At 39.4% G+C, this 11,933-nt stretch overlaps 1 protein-coding gene across 5 annotated transcripts in view; it reads right to left on the bottom strand.

The window, feature by feature from the left end:
* Nucleotides 1-323: 323 nt before the first annotated feature.
* Nucleotides 324-11,933, bottom strand: part of BICD1 (BICD cargo adaptor 1) — a 244,967-nt gene continuing 233,357 nt past the window's right edge. For 3 of the 5 annotated variants that reach the window (XM_042992078.1, XM_042992081.1, XM_042992082.1), the window contains 2 exons: nt 6,313-6,398; nt 324-767 (listed from right to left, as the gene is read on the bottom strand). In XM_042992078.1, the coding sequence (XP_042848012.1) occupies nt 680-767; nt 6,313-6,398 (174 nt within the window). In that variant the 3' untranslated portion in view covers nt 324-679. The remainder of the gene's footprint in view (nt 768-6,312; nt 6,399-11,933) is intronic. The other 2 variants (XM_042992083.1, XM_042992080.1) reach the window with 2 other exon arrangements.

The following is an 11,933-nucleotide window of genomic DNA, read 5'->3' as shown; positions in this document are numbered from 1 at the left end:
CAGCAGTCAATGTAAATAAGCACATAAACAATATCAGTGTAGCAGCAAAATACAGTTATTGTTAACATTCCGATGCACCTCATTTATTATTTTGTGCAAGAAATATGACCATGGTCTGGTCAATTCCAGATTTCAAACTAAATTAAAACTCATACTTAATTGAGCAAATTATGTGTATTTAAAAATAAATGAATTAAGTTCACCTCTCACAGAAATGATTTTTATAGACATAAGTCATGTGGCAAATAAAGTATAAAATAAATATTGATGACAAAAAATATGGGAATCGACTTCTATAGCTGAATTAGAAGTACAAGGAAAGATGATTTTACAATCTATGTATTTTACATTGTCTTAGGTCTTTCTTATGCTATCGAGGTAAAGCCAGCCATCTGAGATACACGGTTCCTGTTTCCTTTTATTTCTTGCTTTCAATTAACCATAGCCATTTGATTGTAGAGGTTTGTCTGTGACTTAGAGAAACCATCAAATGTTTCATTACACTGGAGTCTGTGCTTTGTGTTATTCTTCTTAACTTTCTTTCATCTTCCAAAACGACGAACACGAATCCAATCCTACCTCTCACACCCGAGAAGAAAACACCCGCGGGATCTTGGGCAGTATCCTGTGTGTGGTTACAAAGCATTCACCTCAGATATTCGTCCGTGGGAGATGGAGACTAGGGGTAAGGAGGCTTGGAGAGACAGTGGAGAGGGGCGCACTGCGGGCTGGAATGTGGCTGCTCGTCAGGGAGAGCTATGTCAGGACTGAAAATGAGAAACAAGCGTGTCAGCAAGAAACACACGTACAGGGGGCCAGGCACACTTGTAAGGGTTAAAGAGACACAATCTCTTCACAGAAAATTTTAAAACAGAGACAGAAACTCTGCACAATAAACGGTTTAAATCTAAAGCATGCTAAGACGACTGGAGTTTTTCAAAACAGTACACAGAAAGAAAGAAAGAAAGAAAGAAAGAAAGAAAGAAAGAAAGAAACAGAGAGAGAGAGAAAGAAAGAGAGAGAGAGAGAGAGAGAGAGAGAAAGAAATTAAAAAGAAAAAGAAAAATGTGGTAGGGAAAGGACATATATAACTCTTCCCCCAATGTTGCTCTTTAATTTCTGCACACAGTCTCGTTTCCCTCGGGTCTTTGGGTTATTTGCAAGATTTCTTCAAATCAGTTCTTTTTAAACTTTAATGCGCACACCAATCACCTGGGATCTTGGTAAAATGCCGATTCTGATTTGATAGCTCTGAGGGGGGACCTGAGAATCTTTATTTCTAACAAGCTCCAGGGGAATGCAGACAATGCTGGATCAAGGCTTTAGAGAACTCTTCAGTTCTCTGGTAGATCCAGATTCCATAGGATAAGTCCTTTGTCTATGGAAGCCTAATTTGCTCTAAAGGTTGCCACTGCTTGCTTTAGCTTAGCGGTGTCAATCAGACGGGACAGTTTTAAAACTTCCTATTCGATGAGCATATAATACAGACTTCCAAACAACCAGTTTCGAAAGCCTCCAGTTTAAATGAACACATAAATGTTCAGGCTCATCAATGTTTTGATGAATAGTCTTGCAGGATAAGGAAGTGAAATCACTGAATTTTCTACGGTAAATCTATAAAACACATTGAAGTTCAGACCTTTTCAAAGGTAACTAATGGAGGGGAACACACACTATGGGGATTTTTTTTAATAGAAAAAGATGGGCATTTTTCTAACACTCTGCTTTTTCCCTCATATATTATAAAATTCAGTACCATAGAATTCATTTATGTCAGGAGTAATATTTGAGAAAACTATTCATGGCTTACCATGATTATGAGTATTATTACTTATTTATTTAATCATAGTTTTTAAAGCTAATATTATCATTGAATTCATTAAAAATTGCCATTAAAAATACTTCTTATCTTGGGGCAGCTGGGTGGCTCAATCAGTTAAGTATCTGACTTTGGCTCAGGTCATGACCTCACGGTCGGTGAGTCTGAGGTCCGCGTCCGGCTCTGTGCTGACAGGTGGGAGCCTGGAGCCTGCTTCAGATACTGCGTGTCCCTCTCTCTCTGCCCCTCCCCTGTTCGTGTTCTCTCTCTCGCTCAAAAATAAATAAACGTTAAAAAAAATACTTTTTACCTTTGGTACTGAGATTATCCTTCAAGTATATCTCTTGAATTTTAACACAAAATTATAATTATGTAAAATACCGATCTGCTTGAGGTCATCTTTACCTCCCAAACTCTTTGAACTGCTATGAATTTAATTTCAGAGGAGAGGTGCTCTTCTGTGTTGGTAAGAGCAACAAGCGGTAACAATGATTTTTCCCAGCTATTTTTAAAATATGGTAGGTGAGCCTGGGAGAGCTGGAGCTTCAACACAAGCACTAAAAAATATCACATGGCAAGAGTCTTCCTCCATCCTCCACACAGAGTCAGATGGCAGAGGAACACAGACTCCGCAGACAGACTCTCCCATGGACCTAACAGGGCTTCTTTCTCTTAAATCTGCATGATTAAGAACAAGTTTCTTCCGGGGGGAACGAAACATATTATTCAACATAAGTTGTGGCAAGCAGCATGGGGTAGTCACATTACACAAGACGGCTGTTTGAAGGCCCCATGTCGTTCAAATACTCTTCTTCATCAAAGAAGACAAGCATTTCTGCTTGACCAGCTGAAGGGTGTTGCAACAGCTTAACTCCAAGTTATGGTCTGCTTGGCCCAACACCATGACATTATGCTATTCATGATGATTTCAAAATTTGTTCATTATTTCAGATTTTTTACGTAAAGTGAGGGATCATAAATACTTTATTTCTTTTTTATTATTTTTTTAATGTTTATTTGAGAGAGAGAGAGACAGAGAGAGACAGAGCATGAGTAGGGGAGGGGCAGACAGAGACAGAGAGACAGAGAGGGAGACACAGAATCTGAAACAGGCCCCAGGCTCTGAGCTCTTAACACAGAGCCCGATGCGCCGCTCAAATTCAGGAACAGTGAGATCATGACCTGAGCTGAAGTCAGACACTCAACCGACTGAGCCACCCGGGCACCCCCATAAATACTTTATAATACACCATGGCTATTTTAAATTTCCATAAAAATGCAATCACACATTGGCTTACAGGTTAAGAAATTGTTTCTTAGGTATAAATATTAGAGAAGTTCTAATTATTTAAGGCACAGAATGTATTGAGTTCTGACGGCTAAACACCTTCAGGAACCCACCTGTTATTCAACCTTTACCATTTAAGAACCTACTTTTTGTAGGTAGATCACGTTGTAAACAGTTGGCTTAGGAAACTATTATTAAGATATAAAAATGGGTATTTCTTCAGAAAGTTTCTTTTTTTTGTCCCAATAAGCAACTACTTGATAGAAGGGGAGAAGTGCTAAATAAGAAACATCTGCATATATTTAAATATTACATCCAACGCTGCAACACCTTGGGCACTCTGTCCATATTATAATATCTATCATCTATAAACAATTTCAATAACTTAGCTCTATAATGGAATCAGTCTGTAGAAAGCATATATGAAAAATAGGAGGAAAATGCTCATGTATTCAAAACCATATGCCCAAAAAGTTATTTGAACACCTATGTAAGCTGAAGGAAGTATAAGATAATTTTCATTGTGAGAAACAGAGATAGAGAACACTGATGTATGGTTACTCAACACTGTTAGTGTGTTTCATTTCTCATGTTTCTATGAAATGAACATTCCTTTTCCAGGCAGGGATAAAGCATCAACATGGGTGATTTAAATGCTCTCTATGCTCATCACAGCAGAATTAAAGTCGGTGAGCATCTCCTGGCAGCACATTGGTGTGTACTGTAGTGGTGGGACCATGGGTGCCAGACTCGTTGGGCTCAACTGCTTCCAGGATGGGTGACCCCAGAGAAGTCATGTGACCTCCTCCTCCTCCTCAGTGTCCTGTTTTAAAAATGGGTGGGGTAACTGTGCCTACCTTCGGGGGTTGTAATGATTAAAAACTGTAAAGAACTGAACACATGTCAGGTACATGGTAAGAATTCAAACGTTGGCTGTTAACTTTTCTTGCCAGAAAGAAGTGAAAAGAGCAGTGAGGGCATCAAATTCAAGCTATTTGGCAGCAGGTGTGGGTGGGAAGGAAGACGATCATAATCTCGGTGACTCTGAAAAGGACAGTCTTTCAGGTCTGTATGTACTTTATCATTTCTCTGTGTGGACCACAATAAGGGACAGCGGAAGCTTGGACCATGCTGCATTCACATGGGTAGAAACTGGAAACATCTGTAATTCATTAAGTTGCTTTTCTTTAAAGGAAATAATCCCTGTGAGGGTGTAGCAAACAACCTAAATTCTGTACACTCAGAAGATACGGAACTGGGGCAGGTAACCATTTAGTCAAACTGGTTCCTAAGAAAAAGAAAGGAAGGTGAAATAAAATTCAATGTAAAAAATTTCACCACTAGCCTTTCCATTCCTTACCCATTTGAAACACTTAAAGAAGTAGACTTCTCCTACGTAGGAGATCAATCACTGGATTCTACTCCTGAAATCATTACTGTACTATATGCCAACTAACTTGGATGTAAATTAAAACAAATTAAAAAAAATAAATAAACAAGACGTGGGCTTCCTCGCACTTTCCACAAGCAAATTAGAGAAGTTATGAAAGAGACCATAGGCCTTTGCCTTGAGGAACATTTAGGTACTGAGAATGGTTAGTAGTGGTAATAGATATCGAGAGCACACTGGGTGTGCATCAGGCCTGTGCTTCACAGAATCCCTCAAAACTATTTTCTTCCTTACTTGATAAGTGGAAAAAAACAAACAAACAAAACAACAACAGACACACACAGAAGCTGAGCCAGCAAAAGCAACTTTCCACAATTACACAACTAGCAGGTGGTAGGGGTAGGATTTAAACTCAAACTATCTGCCTCCAGAGCTCATTCACTCATTCCTGTAATCAACAGGTGCTGAACATCGGTGGAGCGGTGGGGATGCCCGGTGGAGAATGGACTGCGGGTTAAGACCCCTTCAGCACTCCACACAGAGTCCCGCTAGGTTGGGTGTGAACATTTATAATTATATTCAATTACTTACACAATTAAAGTGACTCTACAGTTGGCTGCTGTAATAAAATGGCATTTATATGTTAGCAAAGAACATTTCTAAAGTAAAAATCCTGTTGCTGGAATCCTGTTGGCAGACTAGACATCAATCAGGAGATACTGGCTTGGGGCCTATTTAATCGTGCACCGTTTCCTGCTAACTCCCCGTCTCACTTCTACAGTTTGCTGGACAACCACCTGGAGACCAAGTCACATGGGGGCTTTGGCTGCCACTGTATTTCTGGGGAGCACTTATGGCTCCCCAGTCCTCCTGGCTCTAACCCATGGCCACGGGCAGCCAGCTACTGATATCTAGTTCTGACATATGTAGAAATACAATTAGACCTGCCCCTGCTCAAAACCAGCCTTGCCCTGGTAGAAGAGCAAAGCACAAATTAAAATCCGGAAAGAACAATAAGTAGACTATACAAGCGGCACCAGACTACAAAAACTTGGCACCATCAGAGGCCAAGTAACTGAGAAGAAGTATTCCACAAGAATGTGAGGTCTTGAGGGGGGCGCTCTGATGCTGAGTGGGAGTGCAGCCACATGGAGGTAAATTCATGATGGATTTGTAAAGCTTTCATTGGAACAGAAGTCGTCAGCAAACTCTCCAACTTAGTGTCCAGGGAGTATGTAAAGCTGTCTTTAAAATTCTTCAGTTAATCTCACATAAAGGGCACTATCACTGCAAATATTCATTTTAAATGCCAATTGTAAGTTATTCTCCAGCTTTCAAATTCAGTTTTAATGAGGATGGTGGGTGGAGAAAAAAGAGAAACATTTTCATAAAGTTATCTTGCCACAGACATGAGATATGCTTTCTATTCTTCTTGCTTTTTTTGCCTGAGAACTATATTCTAAGGACAGAAGACAAGCAAAAGAAAAAGTAGGGCAAACATCCTAACAATTCAGGTTTTATATTTGGGAAGGTAATGAACCACTGGACTAATTCAACTATTTACTCACACAAGGGAGCTGAAGGCAGCCCTTAGTCTACCCACTGGCAGCCAGTAAAATAAACTCTAGCTCTCTTGTATTTCCATCGGGTACACGTGGACTTCAGGTATCCAGTGTATGTTAGCGTAGCCCATATTTGAGATACAATGTAGCAAATATAATCATGGATAGGAAATTATGGTGTTAGAAAGGAGAGCTTGGGATCCATGGATCTGACATGCAGCTGGGTGAGAAGAGAAATGACATCCAAATTTACCTGACAGTTGGGCAGTCTTGCCTCCCGGCTAGTTGTGAGCACTGTGGCGGTACGGAGGCAGCAGGCTGCTGACAATCTACAAGAAACTGATAAATTAGACATGTATACAAAGAGATGACGGAGCATCGTGTTAGTAACAGTAACTAAAGCAGTTGCCTGAGAGATTTAGTGAGGAATGTGCATTCTCATTGAAACATCTGGATTAAGCTTTGTTCCCCCCTGAATGATGCCAATAGAAAAGACAAGATGTTTTTCTTATTTAAATACAGTATTAAAAAATTAGTGACACAATTAGTCTCACAATTAATCTCACAATTAGTGAGATTTCTCAAGTACTTTTGAACATATGTGGCCATTCATATTTGGTATCTGGACACATCCAAAAATAAGGGACCTATTAATATAATGAAAGATCTTCAAGTTCTGAACTTGATGGTAGTTGCATGTTTTGCACCTAGGTCTGCTTTTCCAAAATGGGATACATTCAGATAACTGCCTTTATTGTCAGAACACATGGGCATATTGTCAATCCCATAGGTACATTGAGAAAAGCATGCAATACAATATTTTCCATAATTAAGAAGATATCAGAGAAAGGAGTCATCTTTACAGTTTTCTGATAATGTTATTAATCAAAAGCAAGAACTGCTAGCCGAAATATTAGAATGTTCATTACAATAGCTAATTGTTAGTAACTTGGACTGATAGAGAAAGATAACATGAATGGGGGAATCACTTTTGTTATATTTTTGCCATTTTAAAGTCACATAATATTACTCACACTAGGTTGGCAAAATGCTAGCTAGTGAAACTCCATGTGTTAGCTGATCAGTTATGTTAATCATCTACTCCCACCGTGTACTGGGTGTTCTAAAATAATCAAAGAATAGTCTGTTTATTAGCACCAGACTGACTGTCACCTGAGAAGTTAGTTAGAAATGCATGTGTCATATTTCTGCAAAAAGATTTTGCAAAAAAGTCAAAATTAGAGTTAGACTTGAAAATTCAATTATTCTCAAATAATTGCAGCATGTCCTTTTGCTAACTGCTTAGACCATGGATTTGCTTAGCAAACCTCTTTCCTTATACGTTATAAAGATAATATTTAAGCCAAATTATAAAATCATGATTTATAGTCTTGAATTATTGAGGCTTCACTGAAATTTCCATTTACAGGCTTGTGTCTAAGTATCACTTGTTCTAAAGCCAGTATGTTCTCAATACAGCAAAACCTGCTTATATAATTCCAGAATACCAAAATTTGTGAAAACTGCTGATGCTTTTGCTTACAACATTGAAACCACACTAAAGCTGTCTGTGATGCTAAGTAGACAGGCCTGATTTGAGTTCATTCAAGGGAACATCATTACTGAAGGGAGCCTTTCACGGGTGGTCTTTGTTGCAGAATAGCTTATTAATTATTGCTTACTAATAAGAATGAGATCTGATTCTCACTGAGTAGCTTGTGTTCAGATTATCATAGTTAGTAAAAGTCTTTCAAATGTAACAAATATTTCCATTTTCTCCACTTTGGAGAATTATTTTTTCTTTCCTTTAACTTTGTCTTCTCATTTTGCAGCTTGATTAACAAATGATTCCCTTTTGTAGAAACTCAGAGTCTTAAAGGATGAATTCCTTCATGCTCCTTTTATCTTTTCCAACAGCTTTCTGATCTAAGTGATAATTTAGGGATGTCTTGGGCTAATTCAGATAATGATTTTGATACGATCAGCAGTTTTAAGTTAACCAGGAGAACGCTGCCCTCCTATGGTGTATTTGGGTAAATACAATGGATGGAAATGAAAGTGAACACTGGGAAAACCACTCTGGAATTTGGCCCTATGTCTTCCATTTCCAGGGAGGTAAAGCTCTTCTTTTAAAAAATTTTGGCCTCTGTGGAATGACAAGCCTTAGAATTAATTTGAGCGTTTACATGGTCTAATTTTTTTCCTATTTCTCCCTTACAATAGAAATATTTTTTGCTAAGGTAGTTACAAATTATTATTCATTCAAAATATGCTCTGTGATAAAATTTAGCAAGCAGATGAGCAGGACCACAGTGTATTCCCTTAATGAATTGTTTAACAAGTGGTGGATATTCCTTACACTTGTAGTATCAGTTTTTTCTACTTTAGTAGCAACCTCACCTCTGGGCTCATTATCATTACTACTTTGCACTTGTTATTTATAAGTAGTTAGCAAGTGTTGTCCTTAAAGGTTAAAAAGCAAATTCCACAAATAATATGGTGATAGATGGAAAAATAAAATTTGAAAAACAGCCATATTGCTCTGACTTGCCTTCTAAAACTTTCTTCTCAGGACACCTGGGTGGTTCAGTCGGTTGAGCGTCTGACTTCAGCTCAGGTCATGATCTCATGGCTCATGGGTTCGAGCCCCGCATTGGGCTCTGTGCTGACAGTTCAGAACCTAGAGCCTGCTTCCAATTCTGCCTCCATCTCTCTCTGCCCCTCCCCCACTTGTGCACTGTCTCTTTCTCTCTCTTTCTCAAATATAAATAAGCATTAAAAAAATTTTTTTTTAAACTCTCTTATTGGGTTGACAGCCTTCCAGTTACATATACATCTAGCCCAGCTGAACAGTGGGATGTGTACTAGCATGTACTTTGTAAAATGAAGTGGGTGGGTTGGGGACTGGGAAAATCCCTTTACTTTTGAGGGCATAAAAGATGACAATTATGTGACTCACGCAGGATATATTAAAGTACTCCAGGAGTCACTACTGTCACCTGAGCTCATCACAACCATTCAACAATCAAGTTACTAAACTCTGAGTATGTGTTCAAATCTGTTAGGCATTGGGGACAAAAGGAAAACAGAGAAGATATGGTCCCTGGCCCATTGGGTAAAACAAGCATATTCAACCAGCAATTACAGTAAGTGTCATGATGCCGGTGGTGATGGTGATGGTGATGGTGATGATGATGATGGTGATGATGATAACCACCCAGCACTTATTCATTGCTTACCATGTGCCAGGCACTGGGTAGGCACCTAACATGCATGCTCTCCTGTAATCCTGTTTTATTAATCACAGTTGATGGATGAGGAAAGGAGGACTTAGGTTAAGTAACTAGCCAAAGTCCACCAAGAGGTGGAGCTGGATTTGAATCCAGGATTGTATAAGCCAAAGGCTGAATTGCATTTGCACACAAATCAGTGCATTGCTTTCCAGGATAGGAAAATGTAGGAATCTCAGAGCAGAAATACTTAACTGAGTCTAAATGGTCACAAAATGCTTCCTGGAGGTTGTAACATCTAGGCTGATGCCTAAAATGATGAGTTAGCCAAAGCACTTCTTAGCAACTATAAATGGTTTATGGTGTCTACTAATAGTAATAAAATCTTTTATCACAAAATTAAAGTATTTGAAATGTTCAGAACTGAACTAGATAACACTGTATGTTCATAAGGTCACAGGCCTGAGACACGTCATAGCATATTCAAGAGATTGTTAGTACCTCAAGGGCAGATGAATAAGGGATATTATAGCTTAAAGCATTGACAGATCTATACTGGTATACACATAAAGACTATCCTTGTATGACATTCCTCCATAAACAAAGCCGACTAGAAAGGAAGTTAAAAAAAAAAAAGGAAGGAGAAAGAAGAAAGGAAATTATTCGCTGAATCAACATGATGTAATTTCTCTTAGGAACTTTATATTAATTATCTGTTTTAAGTCTTAGCAACACTCTGGAGGTATTATTTTCACTATTCCTGCCATAAGAAAATGAGTATTTTTGATATATGGGAACGATATCAGAATCTCATATACCCTGAGGCTATTTTTTGCCTTTAACATTTTTCATGCACTAGCAACAAATACAGAACTGACATCATAGTAGGTGTTCCACAAACATTCACTGATTAAATTAATACACGATCACCATATATATTAACTTGCTCACCGTCACACAGGTAGAAAGTGGCAGAGCAAGTATTTAAAACAGGCAGACTTTTCTGATGCTGAGGCCTATTTTCTACTCACGACTCTGTTTCTCAAATTGACACTAGCTACCTCTAGAAAATATCGGGGTCATAGAGTCAAAGAAACATAAATAAGAACTTCACCAGGGACACCTGGATGGCTCAGTCGGTTAAGTGGCTGACTTTGGCTCAGGTCCTAGTCTCTTGGTTTGTGAGTTCGAGCCCCTTGTTAGGTTCTGTGCTGACAGCTTGGAGCCTGGAGCCTGCTTCAGATCCTGTGTCTCCTTCTCTCTCTGCCCCTCCCTCACTCATGCTCTCTCTCTCCCTCTCTCTCTCTCTCCCTCTCTCTCTCTCTCCCTCTGTCTCTCAAAAATAAATTCACATTTAAAAAAAAGTTAAAAAAATAAGAACTTCACCAGATAGTTGACATAGTAATTTGAAGGCAACCAATTCCCTCAAAACACAAAGCAAGATCAAGGGTGCAAGAATGGAGATGATATGCAATTTCTGTAAATTAACGATTAGGGAGAGAAAGTCTGGTTATAGGGTTTTCCTCTGGCTTCTATTACTTTTAAACTTCCTAATGCAACTTAGAAATATGAACCAATTTTTTAAAAAGTCAATGCCTTAGAAGGTCCCATGAGCCTCCTGGTGGCTGTTTGGGGAGGGAGGGAGAGCCTCTGTGTTTTGGCTCCACACTGGGCTCAGCAGGCAGTGGTGAGAGGGTGAGGACCCTGCGGCTGCAGGGACAGCTTCCTTGGTGCCAGATGCTCTGCGGGAAGCCTAGCAGCAGCTCTTTGTGGCAAATGGTCCCCTACGGAGTGGCCAGCCTTCCCCACCCCTGGGGTTCCAGACCTGAGAACTGATGCATCCCTATTGTTTCATGAGCTCTTATTTTCCATACCGCATCTCCTTCCCTTATGACCACAGACTCCGCCAGGTGCTACACATCTTCCTATGAAAATTCCCTGTCCCCTGAGGTTTCCTCGGGCCAAATAATGCAAATTCCTCTTCACAGGACCCAATTTTGACTTCCCTCACTCGCCTCCTTGCTCTCTGACCATGTTCCAGTTTATGCAACAATCTTCTAAAAGTGAGGTGTTCAGAAAGGAAATCCTGTGGGATAAGATGTGATTGGTGGGGTGGGCTGGCAGTCTTGCCTCATTTGAGATACCCTGATTCTATTCAAAGAGCAGAAACCTGCATGGATTTTTTTTTTTTTTTTTTTTTTTTCCGGCTGATGTGTCACACTGTTTCATATGAGCTCACTTTGCCTACAGAGGGTGCCATCCAGTTATGCTTCCTCCAACTTGTACTTGGGGTGTCTGGAATCCCAATGCAATATTTCATGTGCTTTTTAAAAAAGTTTTATTTAAGTGAGTTCTACATAGGGCTTGAATTCATGACCCTGAGATAAATCAGTTGCACGCTCCTCCGACTGAGCCGGCCAAGTGCCCTTCACATACTTTTAATTTTATGTTTATCTCCAGTACGTCTCACCTTTTTCTACCTGATGCATCTTTTAGATCCTATTCTGTCATCTAGTATAGTAACGTCCTCTCCCTGTTATTTCTCCCTCAAATTAGAAAATGTGATAATCATGACCTTGATATCTTCATCTTTATCCAAGATTAGTAACCAATAATGGGGTCAGGCTAAGTAGAGACCTTACGT

This window comes from Panthera tigris, chromosome B4 (assembly GCF_018350195.1).
Source record: "Panthera tigris isolate Pti1 chromosome B4, P.tigris_Pti1_mat1.1, whole genome shotgun sequence".
NCBI classification, from domain to species: Eukaryota; Metazoa; Chordata; class Mammalia; order Carnivora; family Felidae; genus Panthera; species Panthera tigris.
This window is presented reverse-complemented; position numbering and strand designations above follow the sequence as displayed.